The sequence below is a fragment of the Myotis nattereri genome (assembly GCF_964212035.1).
Source record: "Myotis nattereri genome assembly, chromosome: 1".
Lineage (NCBI taxonomy): Eukaryota > Metazoa > Chordata > Mammalia > Chiroptera > Vespertilionidae > Myotis > Myotis nattereri.
Genome location: NC_138075.1, coordinates 228,386,387 through 228,402,334, shown reverse-complemented (window position 1 = coordinate 228,402,334; position 15,948 = coordinate 228,386,387). Strand labels below are relative to the sequence as shown.

Sequence of the window (15,948 nt, the reverse complement as noted above, 5' to 3'; positions counted from 1 at the left end):
GGAGCCCCGAGCGCTGCCACGGGCAGAATTACCCGGGAGGAAACCTCAGCGACCACGCCGAGTGCAGGGGGGGCCGGAAGAGAACCCCCACCACAGGCCATCCGGAAGCTGCCGCGGGAGATTACCTTGGCCACGGTCATGCCGGATGGGCTGTCAGGGCTCTAGGAAGGCTTGGCGCCTATTAAGATGGCAGGAGGGGTGAGAACTTGCAAAAGGCAAGCGAATCCATTAACACCCTCACGGGGCTTGGTGCATAATAGAAGCTTTGTAAATGCTCCTATTTCTCAGCGGTTTTAAGTGAAAATAAAACCAGGGTTTAAGGAAACACGGGAAAGTACCGGCTTGCTCCCGGCCGGACTCGCTAGCAATGCAGTGCATCAGATGAATAAATCTGCTTTTGCCGTGTCCCTTGTGACTCCACAAATCCCTCCCGGCCCTCATTCTGAGTCTTAGGGTTTTAAAATCCCACAATGACAAGGAACCATTGTCCTGAATCCAAAACCAAAAAAAAACAACAAACTTGTGGTCCCCAGATTTGCATTTGGCGCCCTCTGCCTTCTTCTCACCCTCTCCCCACCCTGCTGCCCCGCCCGTCCTGTACCCGCTTTACTGGGCCCAGAGTCCTCCCTGGAGCCCTCAGCGTGCGATTTGTCACCAGCACCCAGAAGTGTTCTAGGTACGTCCTTGTCACAAAATTAAAAACACAGTGAACAGGCTCAGCTGTGTGGTCGTGCACACCCGCACTCACCGCTTCTCAGAGCCACAGCGCCCTCCGGCCCCCTCTCTGATAGGGAGACAACTATCAAGGTGGCCAGCCTGGGAAAGAGCCGGAGACACAGACGGGGGCACAGACAGAAAAGCGTCCCAACAGCCAGAGCAGCCACCAGGTGGGAGCAGCCGCCAGGAGGGAGCTGCCAGGAGAGAGCCACCAAGAGGGAGCAGCCTCCAGGAGGGAGCTGCCAGGAGAGAGCCACCAGGAGGGAGCAGCCTCCAGGAGGGAGCAGCCACCAGGAGGGAGCCTCTGTACTTGGTTGCAAGAAGCAGCACAGACCCTCACACCAGGGCCATCAACTTGTATTCTGCTCAGTTTCAACAGGCACAGCTACTGTCGCCCACCTGCACTAGGTTAAATCAGTGAACTCGGGGAGGCGGGACTCCTGAAGTAGCACATTCATGACGGAGAAGGCGTGGCCCCAGCAAAGAAGGAAGCAGAAGAGAAAACTACAGCACTCGGAATCCCTGTGGCCCAAGCGCTCCTATCACCACCCGCATCCCGGCAGCCTGCGTGTAAGGGAGGACATTACCACAGGGTTATTGACAACAGGGAAATGGACAGAATGTAGTTCAACCGTGAGGGAAGGTTAACGGAATGGAGCCATTTTAAAAAACTCTAGTTTATCGTATACTAGTAGCACAGAGGAAATGCTTAAGTTATAAGAGTGATACTGACTTTTAAATGAAGTATAAAGCCAAAGAGTGTGGAATTCCTCTCCGTGTCCCCCAGCTGTGCTGGGCCTGCAGGTTTGGGGGGGGGGGGGCTGCCGACAAGGGTCTCTTCTGCAGGACGGGGTTCGTTAAACTTGCCACGAGTAAGGCCTACTTGCAGAGACACCAGCGAAATTTAGAAGACGACGGGAGGGTGAAACGGTTACTTTAGCCCCTTAAACGCTCGGTAATCCGGGATAAAAATAAGGACCATGCACCCAAATACAGAATAGGATGGTCGTTTGCGTAACCAGCAGAGATGGCGTTTGTCAGGTTGCTTATGCCCAGGTAGGAGGGGAGGAGGGCTCCAAGCCCCTGGCCCTTCTCCCCAGAGCCCCGAGATGAGGCCAGAGCTGTTCCCACTTGGTGAATGGGGAAACCCAAGCTCCAAGCGGTGAGGTAACCAACGCAGGCCTAACACCTGCTGATCCAGGAGTGCTGACCGCAGAGCCCGGGGGCCCCATGTGCTGCATCGTTGCCCCATTTTACTGGGAACGCTGGGATCCAGGTGGGTCTGGCCCAAAGTCAAGGGTCACTCATTCCCAGAGCATCCAAGTCACTGACTGGAAGAAGTAAGTTACAAGGAAACCGACAGATTCGAGCCCAGGGCATGGGGAGGACGGGGACGCCTGTGGCCTGCGGCTCACTGATTGCTAAGAGGTGCCCGGTGCTGGAGGCCTCACGGCTCTAGGTATAAAGGAACAGAAAGTTCTTGGGGTGGGGCTCCCGTGAACAGCGCACCACAGTGGAATTTTCCCAATAGCATTTTTTTTAAGGCATCTCCCAGCTGCCTGCCGCTGCCACCATCAGAACAGGAATCAGGTTTCACGAGGAAGTCCTGGGAGGTGGGGGCAGAGGGCAGAGGGTGCGGAGGGAGGAGGTGAGCAGGGGCACACAGCTCCAACACCACATGACCCACTGAACCTGTCCGTGCGTGAGGCTCTGTCACTGGGCCTGAGGTGTCTCCGGCCCCACAGAACTCCCTGCTGCGCCCAGAGCACCCTGAACTCCCACATCCCCATCACCGCACCTGCTCTGCCTCTACCTGGCTCTCCCTTCCTCCTCTAATTCCTAGTTCCCTCCCGTGGTGGCTCAAAATATTACCCCAGAACATCCTCCTCATTCTTACCCACATCCCCACCCCCAGGCTGCCCCTGGGCTCCGGCCACCTATTGTCTCATCGGGTCTCTGTGAAGCCCCCAGGTCCGTAGCAGGCAGCCCGGGCCCACACAGGGGAGATGACAGCTAAGCTTCCCAGGCCTGCATGTGTGTGCTCCCTACATCCCTGCTCTCCTGGCGGGGGAAACTGAGGCTCCGATAGGGGAACCTTCCCACCCACAGCCCCACAGCTTCCGAGTCCACAGGCAGGATTTGAGCCAGGCTGCTTTTGTTGTTGTTGTTGTTGTGTCAGAGAAGAAGGGAGAGGGAGAGGGAAACATTAATGATGAGAGAATCACTGATCGGCTGCCTCCTGCACGCCCCCTACTGGGGATGGAGCCTGCAACCCGGGCATGTGCCCTTGACTGGAATCAAACCCGGGATCCTTCAGTCCACAGGCTGACTCTCTATCCACTGAGCCAAACCAGCTAGGGTGAGCCAGCCTGGTTTTATCCCATAGCGTCCCTCCCCTCTCCACTCCCCTGGACATAGCCTCCTTGGGTCTGGGTCAGCGGCCTCTAGGATTATCTGCCCCTGAGACTGTGAGCTTGACAATGGCACGGGATGCTCAGGACAGTTTAAGGTGCCTCCTCACAGGCTGGGAGCTGGAGGCCCTGCAAGGGAGGTGGCGGCTCCCCATCCCGGGTCGCTGCGACCTGCCGCTGTGGAGGAGGAATCGCCTTGGAGCCAGGGGCTGGTGGGGACCCCGGCCTCTTCCCAGGAAGGGTGCGGCTCATGCTCCGGAGGGCGAGCCACTCGAGTGTGTGTGATCCACCTCCTTCTGCCCCTGCGGGCCCTGGCCAGGGCAGAGCTGCACCCCAAAGGCTTCACCCTGCACCACAGCCTGCCGACCCCCTAGGGTCCCAGAATAGGGAGGGGCTGAGGGGCTGCCAGGCAGGGACATTTGGGGCAAGACGAGGAAGAGCCTTCCAATGAAGGGGCCACAGGGGCCTCACGCCTTCCCTTCAAAGTCCCGAGACGGTCAGCATGGTTGTGGCTCCCGCAGGCTTGGCGCGGGGAGCCCCAAAGCTCATCTGCAAGGGGACTGTGATGTCTATCTTACCTGAAAACCAGGGCCGGGAAGGTTTGCTGGTTTAGAAAAGTAAAGATTTCCAGGACCAGGTTTAGGACCCAGCACGTAGCAGGCTCTCGACACGTGTTTGCTGAATGAATCAATGAATGTTTACAAACCGTTTGCAACCACGGCCCCATTTCCTCCTAACAAAATACCCCCAACCTGCCAGGTGCAACACCACCAAGTCTGGGAGAAGCATGCAGGGGTACGAGGGGGCGGGGGTGGCGGCACGGGGGGGGGGGGGGAAGAGGAGGGGCGGTGACGTCAGTCCAGTGTGAGAAAGTCACCCAGAGGCCCAAGTCCCCCTCTCCCTCCCCAGCCTGGGAAGGGGAGGCACAGGTAGGGCTTGGTCTGGGAAGTAGGAGGCAGGGAAGTGAGGAGCCCAACTGTGGACCCCAGCATGGCAACCACTGCTCCAAAGATTTCCTTAAACCAGCAGTCGCCAACCTTTCGGACCTCACGGATCACTGGCCCAGAGGATCACCTGACCACGTGGAGGCTGGCTCAGTGGGCATCCCTGGTGCAGCTTTAGGGTTGGGGGTGGGGGTGCTGCCAACAGGCCAGACTGCAGGCTCCCCGGGATGGAGCACTGAGACGGCACAGGCTGCTTTGTGTGTGGGAGTGACTAGGGCAGGTATGTGGGGCCAAGACCGGCACAGTGCAGAGCTGGAGCCAAGAGCCAGGGTTTGCCACTCTGAGCGGCACCGAGGGGGTTCCTGACCTCTGTGAGCAGCTCCCAGGGCTGTGCACAGGCTCTCCCACCCCCACCCCCACCCCCCCCCCACCCCCACCCCCACGCCAGGAGGCCGGGCCTGAGCTGCTGCGTGGGCAGCTCCGTTATCGCTGGCTCCCGGTTCACCGTTTGCAGGGCGCATCGTCATGTCTGACACTGTGACCAGCAGGAACTGTCCTGAGCAGAGACACAGCCAGTGCTCAGGCCTGTGCTAGAGGAGAGCAGCTGAGTCAAGTCCGTCCCTGGATGAAGGGGACCAGGACTTGCTAGAGGCCCCCATAAGCCTGGGGTTCAAGGCAAGTGGTTCAGGCTTCTCCTCACACTGTTCTGCTCCCGCTGGGAGGAGGGCTGGCCAGCTCGGTGCCTGCACCCACCCTAGGCCAGGACGAGCCCCCGGGGGACCTGAGCCCACAATCCAGCGCCATCCTGGCCCCTCTGCAGGAGGGCTGAAGGTGGAGGGAAGGAGCCGTGGCCTGGCGGCCGCCCTGGCCTTGGAACTGACGAGCCAACATCAGGCCCAGCTCACCACTGTGGGGCGGGCATTCCTGCACGAGCCCTTAGACTTGCCCAGTGGGCCTCTCCAATGGACACCCCATGGCTGGGCAGGACCCTAGGCGGTGGGCACGTGGGGCATAGGCTCTGGCCAGGCACCGTTACCACAGCAGGAACTCCTGGTGGTGGGGGGGCATACCCCAGCCTGCTGGACCTGCCCCAGGATGCAGGGGTGCGGGGGGGGGGGGACGGGCAGGGCAAGTGTGTGCAGAGGGAGAGGGGCAGGGAAGGGAGGGCACGGTGCACTGGGAGCTGGTCCTCATGCAGGTGACATGGTTACCTGCTGTCACCAATGGCCTGGCCCTGCGTGGGAGGGAGCAGGTGGTGTCACAGCTGGTGGGGGGAGGGCTTTCACTCCTGAAAGGGGCAGGAAGGCTGCAGGAGTGCCCTGGCGCTAGGCAAGCCTGCCACCAGCTCCCAGCATGCATGAGGGTCTGAGGGCCAGCGCTCTGTGTAGCCTCAGTCTGGAAGGCGGCACGGGGAGCACCATGCCCGCCTGACTGTAGGCTGGGGTTCAGGGAAGCCAGGGCCTGCGTGGGGAGCAGGCCAGAGGGGCGGCTTCCCAACAGGCCTCCCAGCCCTGGGGGATCCCCTGGACGGTGACATGAAGTATTCAGGCCATGTCTGAGCTGCAGCCGCCCCCAGCCTGCCCCTTCCCCACAGGGCCAGGGACCTCACGCTACGGGGCTGGGCTGATGGGGACCCAGCGTTCTGCCGCTGCCCCTGGCCTCTGCCCGCGGGCCCGGCCAGCACAGGAGGGACAGTGACCTCACTTTAAGGTGAAAGGGTAGGATGAGCCAGCCACATGAGCACCATGTGACTGTGGTCAGCACCCTGTGGCACAGGCCCCTGGCGGACCCCGCCCCCCGGCCAGGCCTCTGCCACCACCAGGAGGAGCAGGGGAGAGGCAGTGAGGGCCCTGCAGAGGGATTTTCTGGCGAGTTAGTGGGCTGGGGTGTGGCAACTTCTCCTCCGCAGTTTCCGCCTTTGCTTCTCCCCGTCCAGGAACCACAGGGAGGCGGGTCTTGGAGGACAGGACCACATCCACTGGGTTTGCACGCAGATGTCTGCATGGCTGCACTGTTTCGTCTGTACAGCCAACCCTGTGAGAGGGAGGGCCTGTTAGGATCTCCGTTTACGGCCGAGGGTACAGGCCTGGGGATGAGCGGCCTGGCCCAGAGCGCAGGGCCAGGGTGGCAGCAGACCCGTGCCCCGGCACCTGGCTCAGCGGGACGCCTGTAGATGACGCCCTTACAGCACAACTCCCGATGAGAGACCGCCTGGCAGTGTTACCAACCCCGCACACACTTTTCTGGTTAGTGGGTTTGGGCACGATGAAGGTTTGGGGATTGTCCAATGGGCTCGGTAGCTACGATGCCCAGTTCACATCCTGGCTCACCAGTCACCAAGTGGGAGCACGTGCTTAACATCTCAGTGCCCCAGCTGTCCCGTCTGTGAAATGGGGTGCCGGTGCCTCCCTCATCGTTTGCTAGTTAACGGCTAACGCGTGGCCATGGCGGCCTGTGAGCTGTGACTCTTCCTGGCACACCGACACCATCCGCACGTTAGCTGCTGGTGGCATCACCAGTCAGTGCTAGTTCAGTAAAGTGAGGCAACGGTTCCCCAAAGTGTCATCAGCCACCCACCCCGGTGACGCAAGGCCCGCGGCGGGCTGTGAGCAGCCGCGACTTCCTGGTCTGCGCTCGCAACCGTGCCCGGCCGTGACGCCATCCGCTCGGCTGCTTTCCAGAGAAACCGGGGCTGGGCCCTCCTTCCCGTTCCTGGACTGCTGTGCGGGCAGGGCCTCTGCCCGGTGGCCCATGTGCCCAGAGCCACCGGTGGCGGCAGCACAGACCCTCACAGCAGTGGCCCGAGCGCTTCAGACCTGTCGTCCAGGGAGGCCTTCACGCCCCTGGGCTGTTCAAAAAGCACTTGGCTGTGACATCGGAAGTCCTGGGCACGGGTCGGCCGAGTGTGCAGAGCACACGCCCTGCTCGAGCTGTGGCACTTGTGAGCGGTGATGCTGGCGGATCTTAAAGAGCCAGAACACAGGGGAGCCCATGTCAGCAAAGCCACAGGCCGTGAGGCAAACCCACAGCAGAGGGACCTCCTCGGGTAGCCCAGCGCACGGGGGCCGCCCTGCATAGCAACGCCCGCCAGCCCTGCCAAAGGTGTCTCCAGGAAGGCAGCGTCAGTGCCACCTCCCACCCAACTGGGCACGGTGGCCGCACAGAGTGGGGATGACTTAGTTCACACAAGACACACCCGGAATGACGCCCACGGACTGCTCAGTCAGCTCACGCAGTGGGCTGAAGGCACGAGGCCAGCAAGCAGCCAGCCGGGCTCCACGCGGCAGGAGCCCGCAGGGCTGGCACTAGAAGTCAGGGAGGGTGAGGACTTTAGGGAAGACAGTGCTGGTTTACTCGCTGGCAGGGAGCTCCCACGCTCACGACGGCAGTTTTCCCATCGAGACTTATCCACTGCACACGGGACGTGCTGACCCTGCGATTCCCCCGCATGTGGGAAACGGCTGCATGGTTTGTGGGGGGTGCGGGGCGGGGGGTGGGGTAACACGGGGACTGTGTTCATACTCCCCCCCCCCCCCACACACACAAGATAGTGCTGGTGAATGGCCAGCGGGCTGGGGAAAATGAGGCTGAATCGTTAGGCCTCACTTCTTGCATACAATACATATGCTTCAAAGATTAACACGACAAAGTACCTGGGTTCTAGAAAAACATGGGAGAATAGTTGTTTTCAAATATATTTCTACTAGAGGCCTGGTGCACAAAAATTTGTGCACTTGGGGGGGGAGGGGGGGTCCCTCAGCCCAGCCTGTGCCCTCTCTCAGTCTGGAACCCCTCGGGAGATAACGATCTGCGGCTTAGGCCTGCTCCCGGGTGGCAGAGGGCAGGCCCAATCCCTAGGTGCAGCCCCTGGTTGGGCTCAGAGCAGGGCCGATTGGGGAGTTGGGGCACTGCCCCCTGTCATGCACAGAGCAGGGCGATCGGGAGGTTGTGATGCCACCCTCAGTCACGCTCAGGGTAGGGCCGATTGGGGGGTTGGGGCACCGCCCCGTCACACTCAAGGCAGGGTCGATGGGGAGGTTGTGGCACCACCCCGTCATGCACAGAGCAGGGCCAATCAGGGGGGTTGGGGCGCTGTCCCCTGTCACGCACAGAGCAGGGCCCATCAGGGGGTCAGGGCGCTGTCCCCTGTCACGCACAGACAGGGCCCATCAGGGGGTTGGGGCGCCGCCACTCACACTCAGGGCAGGGCCGATGGGGAGGTTATGGCTCTACACCGTCACACACAGAGCAGGGCCAATAAGGGGGTTGGGGCACCACACCCTGCCACACACAGAGCCGCAGGGCGATCAGGGGTTTGGGGAGCTCCCCCCTATCAGGCATAGAGCAGGGCTGATCAGGGGGTTGGGGCGCCTTCCCCTGTCACGAACAGAGCAGGGCGGATAGGGAAGTTGTGGCCCCGCCCCCTGTCACACACAGCCGCAGGATGATCAGGGGGTTTGGGCGCTGCCCCGTCACACTGATCCCGGTGCCAGGAGGCCTTGCAGCTCTGCTGATCCCAGTGCTGGGAGGCATATTACCCTTTTACTATATAGGGTAGAGGCCTGGTGCATGGGTGGGTGCCGGGTGGTTTGCCCTGAAGGGTGTCCTGGATCAGGGTGGGGGTCCCCACTGGGGTGCCTGGCCAGCCTGGGTGAGGGGATGATGGCTGTTTGCAGCTGGTCACACACACCCTTCAGGGTGGGGGTCCCCACTGGGGTGCCTGGCCAGCCTGGGTGAGGGGCTGATGGCTGTTTTCAGGCTGGGGGTGACTGAAGCTCCCAACCGCTCCTTTTTTTCTTTCTTTTTTTTTTTTTATTCTGGGCCAGCTTTAGCTTTGAGGCTTGGCTCCAGATCTTAGGCCTCCACTGCTGAAAGTAGGTTTCTGGCCTTTGCTTACAATGTTGCGATCCTGCTGGCTGAAGCCCAGCGGACTAAAGCAGGTTTCTGGGGTTTTGTTTAGCTTCTATATGTTACATAGTTGCTTAGAGTTGCAGCTCAGAGGCCCGCAGCCGCAGGCGGGGAATGTTGGAGTCCTCCGTCACTGAAGCAAGCAAGCCTCATGTTAGTTTCAAGCTGCCTGGCTGCTGGCTGCCATCTTGGCTGGCAGTTAATTTGCATATTGCCCTTATTAGCCAACGGGAAGGGTAGCGGTCGTACGCCAATTACCATGTTTCTCTTTTATTAGATAGGATTGATTTCAAAGAGGAAGAGATAGGAACAGCAATGATGAATCATTGATTGGCTGCCTCCTGCACGCCCCCTACTGGGGACTGAGCCAGTAAGCCTGGGCTGTGTCCTAACTGGGAATTGAATTGTGACCTCCTGGTTCATAGGTAGACACTCAATGACTGAGCAACACTATCTGGGCCATGGGAAAATATTTTTATCCTCTTAAAGCTGGAGAAGACACTGAAAAACATGCCTACACATTCCAGAAACCACAAATTAAAAAACGGATAGAAGCCCAGCCAGTGGTGGAGCACCGACCCAGGAACCAAGAGGTCAGGGCACATGCCCAGTTTGGGGGCTCAATCCCTAGCAGGACGTGCAGGAGGCAGCCGGTTGATGATGTTCCTCTCTCAATGATTCTTTCTCTCTCCCTCTCTAAAAAATTCAATTAAAAAAACATATTAAAAAGGGGACAGAACACAATTTAAATCCTTCTGTACACAGCCCACCGCTCCTCTGCCCAGATGGAAAGCAAACGCTAACTGGAAAAAGCACTTGCCTCAAGTAAGCAGAGGCAGCAGCGTTTGGACGTCCAGCTGCCAACAAGGCCTCCGGGCCTCCTGCTCCGCAGGACGGGGGCAGCACTGGCACGTGCAGCGGTGGGCACTCCGAAGGCGGGCATTTCCCCAGGAGCCGTCCCACGGGGAGGCTCACAGATATGCCGCTCAGAGCACTGAAGAAAGCGCTCATCAACAGAAAATCTGAGTCTAGATGACGGAGTAATACAACTTTAAAAGGTAAGTAGGTTGAGAATTACTGACATGAAGGCACCTGATAAAACCCTATTCCTGACGTTACAGAAGAGCAGTTGTGGCTCAGCCTTTAACGTTAATTTCTCTATGTACATAGTCACGTATGCATTCGGCTGTCAGGAAGTGTGTCGCACAAATGTCAGAAGCTACCATCTCGAGTGATGAAGTAAGATGAGTCTTCCTTCATGTCTTTAAAAATACACGGGTGCAGGCCCTGGCTAGGGGCTTACTTTCTGATTATTGTCCTGCGGCGCCAAGGTGCTGGGTTTAGTCCCTGGTCAGGGCACATTCAAGACACAACCAATGATGCGTAAATATGCAGAACAATAACAAATCAATGTCTCTCTCTTTCTTCTTCTGTCTCTAAAGCCAATCAATAAAAAGTATATTGGTTTCTTTTTTACAATGAATATTGTCATGTTAATACAGAAAGTCTACACACACTTTTTCCAGAACAAAATGACTAAGCTCTGTCTGCCACTGAGGGACACAAATGCCAGACGGAGGTGGTGGCTGGGGGAGGAGAGCCGCGGGCTCCTTTCTCAGCAGGCCCCACCCCCTTCTTCTCCAGCAAAGCAGCAGGACGCGTTTTCAGCCTGTAAGAAGGCATAACCTCCACTTGGAATGATGCGCATAATTATCATAATTACTGTGGTAAATAAAGATGACCAGCCTGTTTTTTAAATTTTTTATTTTGGTGTTAACTCCACAAGAAAACAAAAACTCAGTTACTCTGGTGTACGTGAAATCAGAACAATACAACCGCGGGAAACCTCAGCCCGGACGGCACGGACACTCAGTGCGACGGATGTGCAATGCACTTCATACCACAGTGCGTCTCAGCGTTTTGCCAACTTTTTAAAAATGCTTTATCTTTGTGATCATCCATTCACAAAACTAAAAACCACACTTGCAACTCTGCAGCTGAAAGCCTCCGGCTTCAGCCACTTAGCTATGAAAACAAATAAATACATCACCTGTTAACCCCGGCCCACTGGTCATCCATCCATCCCCACCCCGTGGAAGGCGCAGCCAGCTTCCCGCGTGGGCGTCGGGGGAGGCTGCCATCCACCACCTGGAGCTGTCTCTGATCAGAAGCAGCTGTACATCAACTGAGCTAAAGATGGTGTCTGAAATAGTTATTTGGTCTCTGCTACATAAGCAATGATTTCTAGGACAATTACCATTGTAGTGATTTTAGGAATTTACAACATCCAATTCTTTTTTTGCCTTTGCTGTTAAATTATATTTCAGTGCAGGTGCTAATGAGTTTTTAGGAAGCTCCGGAAGAAAAATACGTAAAACCTTATAAAATCTGTAAATAAATAACAGCAACATAAAACCTTCCACGTGCGCGCACACACGCACACACGCACACACACACGCATGCACACACACGCACGCTCACAAACCCACTTTAAAGTGTCAGAAGCTGCTGCCCCAGCCGGGCCCTCAGGGAGCGTGCAGAGCCTGGGAGGACGCCACAGCCTCAGAGGGAGTTTTCTGTGTCATCAACTAAGGAAAAGGCAACAAAACCCAATGCTCAGAGCAAAGCCCCCATTTCTCAGCCGCCCCGGTCCAGCTGGTGAGCTGAGAGTTTACTGCTCACCCAGGCAGTGGGGAAGCCGCCTGTCCATGTAGCTTTCCTGCGTGATGCTAGACATACTAAACTGCTTTCACACGTTAGGTGTTTTTTTAAAATGAGTTAAGAAAGAAAAGCAATTTTGAATGTTTAGGTTTTGAGACATTCCTCCTCCTAACTTCCGCCTGTGGCAGAGCCGCGTGAAGCGCGAGGCGGCGACAGGGACACTGCCCCTGGGCCCTGGGAGAAGGGGAGGCGCCCCGGAGCAGTCACAGGGACGGAGAAACCGCTCCTCCACCCGCCCCAGCGCACCACACGGCACTGCCGAGCACCCTCTCACACACAAGGGAGACCTAAGCTCCACAAAGCGCAGCCACAGCAGCAGCCAGCTGCAGCCGCCAAGGTTTCCTGGGGGCGATGGGGTGGCCTTTATTGCATTCAAATCTTTCTGATTTCGAGTTCTAGGGCTTTCGATTCAATGTAGATTCTAAGGAAATCATAATTTGCAACTAAAATCCTCACCCAGAATTGTCAGACTTGCCACACAGAACCCTGAAGGGTGGTCTGGTGTCAGGACATATAGCACAGGCCGGGGCCCGCCCCCACGTGCCTCACGCACTACCCCACCCCGAAGCCTTGGCTTCAGTTAGCAAGAAAGTCCCAAACCAGAGCATCTTCCACGAGACTCCAGGGGGAGAACCTGGGGGAGAAAACACAGCATCTGTAAGTCTCTGAGAGCACGCCCTGTGGTTGCTACTTCCGACGTGCACGCGATCTTACTGGGAGGACCGCGCGGGTCGCCCGGCGCCACTGCGGGGTCGTCTCTATCCTGGTTCTCAGAGAAGAAAGCCTAGTGTTCCGAGCTCGAGTCTCTGGAGGGCGGGAGTGGTCGCAGCCACTGCGGGGCTAAGATGGGGACCGGACGGACCACAGTGCAAGGGGAGTGACCGCGGGAGATGCCAGGAGCAGTGGCATTTCTGAGACAAGCACATGCACACCCATTCTTGATTTGACAACACAATCTAGTCTATTTCAAAGAGCCAAGAATTTAACAGCTTGGGAAAAAAATCTTCAACAGGATAGCTGTCCTCAACTCTAAAATAAGCAAGAAGAGAAAGAGAATTACTGATCTGACGCAGTTAATTGAGAAGAATCCTAAGTTGTTAGATTGACAGGCCTCACAAAGGTCATTTCCCATCACATTTCCTTTTAAACAGTAACGGGCGCTACTCTGCGGTCAGAGGTGAGTTCGGGAGAAGAGCTCCTCGCCAGGGTCGGCCCACTCGCCCGCGCCGTCCGAGCCCGTGTCCTCCGAGCCCGAGCTGGCGCTGGAGCAGCGCTTCCTGTGGGCGCCCCGAGGTGCTGCTCCGGGCGTCCTCTCCACGGTGCACCTCGCTTCACAGACAGAAGACACCTGAGGAAGAAGCATGTTCGACAGATCAGACAGGCTGTCCCCAAGGCCACGTGACCCAAAACAAACACTGGTGATTTCCTGTGGAGAGTGACACACGTGAAGAGTCTGAGTGTCTCCGAGCAAAGCAGCCTCTCCCCCATCCAGGTGGGTGTGGGGCTGGGCACGGGGACACCACGCACAGCCACGCCCTCCACGGCTCCCCTTCGAAGAGGGAGACCACCACGCCAACCAACAAAACCCCCACTGCGGGAGCGGGGGGCTGAGCGGCGACGCACGGGGCACTTCAGACTGGAGTCCTGGGGGAGGCAGGTCTCTGAGAGGCATCCTCGCCTGAGGGCTGGGAAGCAGACGGAGCCACAGTCCCAGCCAGAGCTCCCGGGGACTGGGGCTGAGCCTCAGACTAGGGCTCTAGCACCATCTGGTACTTTTTAGGAGTACTCTGCTGTGTAGGGCTGTCTCCCTCAGCAGAGGGTCAGTATCTCTGCCCCAGGACACCACAGGTAAGTGGTGACCCCTCTCTAGTCACAGTAACCAGCATACCCCCCATCATAGTAAACTAACCATACTACCCCCCTAGTAACCAGTAATGCTTCCCTCATCTCCGAAAGTGATAGCACCCCCCCCTCCCCCCCCCGTCACAGCAGCCAGCACCCCCCACTCATAATAACTAACAAAGTTCCCCCATCATAGTAATCAGCAACACCCGCCCACCGGTCACAGGAACTAGGACACCTGGGGACACAACACACAGGGCCTCGGGCATGGCAAGGGTTTGGGTTTCACCTAAGAAGGCAGAGGACACTGGCTAGGAGTGTGGATTCTCACCGGCTCCGGCGCCCTCAGCGTGCAGCTGTACGACTGAGGCTCACGGGCTCCGGCGCCCTCAGCGTGCAGCTGTATGAGGCTCACGGGCTCCGGCGCCCTCAGCGTGCAGCTGTACGACTGAGGCTCACGGGCTCCGGCGCCCTCAGCGTGCAGCTGTACGACTGAGGCTCACGGGCTCCGGCGCCCTCAGCGTGCAGCTGTACGACTGAGGCTCACGGGCTCCGGCGCCCTCAGCGTGCAGCTGTACGACTGAGGCTCACGGGCTCCGGCGCCCTCAGCGTGCAGCTGTATGACTGAGGCTCACGGGCTCCGGGCGCCCTCAGCGTGCAGCTGTATGACTGAGGCTCACGGGCTCCGGCGCCCTCAGCGTGCAGCTGTATGACTGAGGCTCAAGGGCTCCGGGCGCCCTCAGCGTGCAGCTGTACGACTGAGGCTCACGGGCTCCGGCGCCCTCAGCGTGTAGCTGTATGACTGAGGCTCAAGGGCTCCGGGCGCCCTCAGCGTGCAGCTGTACGACTGAGGCCCAAGGGCTCCGGGCACCCTCAGCGTGCAGCTGTATGACTGAGGCTCACGGGCTCCGGGCGCCCTCAGCGTGCAGCTGTATGAGGCTCACGGGCTCCGGCGCCCTCAGCGTGCAGCTGTATGACTGAGGCTCACGGGCTCCGGCGCCCTCAGCGTGCAGCTGTATGACTGAGGCTTACGGGCTCCGGCGCCCTCAGCGTGCAGCTGCATGAGCTGAGTGAGACACACGGTTCTGGAGCTCTGTGTGCCTCAGTTTCCTCTCCTGCACACGGTGTAACAGCACCTACCTCGTGGGCTTGTTGAGGACCACAGGAGGCAGGTCAGACCGGGGCGGTCATGTGCCTTGCGATGGAGGAGACTGAAGAGGGGCTTAGCGGAAGAGAAGGACAGGAATGGCCGAAGCTAACCAGGAGGGCGTGGTGTGGAGGGAGTCATGGCGGCGGGAGGAGTGGGAGGGTTTGGAATGGCTGAGGTGGGGGGTCAGGACTGGCATACAGACTGCATGGAAGGTGAGAAAGGGATGAATGCCCAAGGTCGGGCTAGAAGCTGTGGGAGGGGTGCATTCACGGGAGGGACGGACTGCAGGGCCATGGCAGCGAGCATGGACGCGGGAGGAGCTGCGAGACCACAGGGCCCTTGGGGAGAACATTCTCACAGCACTTGACTGACACTGACAGTCACACTGGGAAGAAAAAGAAGCTTCCTGCAACTCATTTGCCTGCCTGACTGGACCAGGGCTCCCAGGCCCGCCCGCCCTCAGGAGTCCCAGGTATGGGGGGAGGCAGACACGCAGGCAGGGCTATGGCTGCTGCGCTGGACCAGGTACGGCAGGCACAGACAGGCTCCCTGGGCTGTGCTGGGAACGATGAGAGGGTACCCACCCTGCGAATGTGGGAGTGACAGGCTCAGGTTTGGATTCAGTGTAGAGCACAGCTGGAGGAGCCTAGGGCTGAGGCCGGAGGTGCCGTGGACCAAGCGAAGGGCTACAGAGGAGAAAGGTCGCAGCCCCGAGCTCAGGGACAGGAGGGGAGGGCGAGGGGCAGCTCACAGACTCCCAGGTCTCAGCTTCGTGACAAGGGGCGGGGTTGCCACTTAAGCCAGCATAAGGAGCAGGACAGTCCACTTACCCTATTAAAATCTAACAGACGCTCTTCATTACAGGGCATTTCTTTAGCATCTGGATACTCTTCTATACCATGCTCTCCCTTGGCATTTGTATAACGTTCTTAATCATTTTGAGTGGAGAAGGGAGAAAAGGGAAAGGGGGAAATTCCATTAAGACACAGGTATGACACAGACATCCCTGCTTCATTTCTGCTGAGAGCCAGGCCAGTCGGGCTACCAACCCGGGGGGGAGGGGGCGGGGGTCCGGTCACTAAGCAGCCACAGGGCATTCGAAGCGAACACCAGGCAGCAGAGACGTTCTTCAACAGACTGGGTTTTAAACCAGGCCGGCACCACCCTGGATTCCTGTTGTCCTACCAGGACACACCCACTCCCCACGCCTCATCTTACTGCGCGTCAGACTTACTTAAAAACAAGTGGAAGGCAA

General features: G+C 58.4%; 1 protein-coding gene across 1 annotated transcript in view; it reads right to left on the bottom strand.

The window, feature by feature from the left end:
- Positions 1–10,727: 10,727 nt before the first annotated feature.
- KIAA0232 overlaps positions 10,728–15,948 on the bottom strand; it is a 74,562-nt gene continuing 69,341 nt past the window's right edge. The window contains exons 8-9 of the mRNA XM_081091814.1: positions 15,524–15,621; positions 10,728–13,049 (exon numbers count right to left, since the gene is read on the bottom strand). Coding sequence (XP_080947940.1) covers positions 12,873–13,049; positions 15,524–15,621 — 275 coding nt within the window. The 3' untranslated portion in view covers positions 10,728–12,872. The remainder of the gene's footprint in view (positions 13,050–15,523; positions 15,622–15,948) is intronic.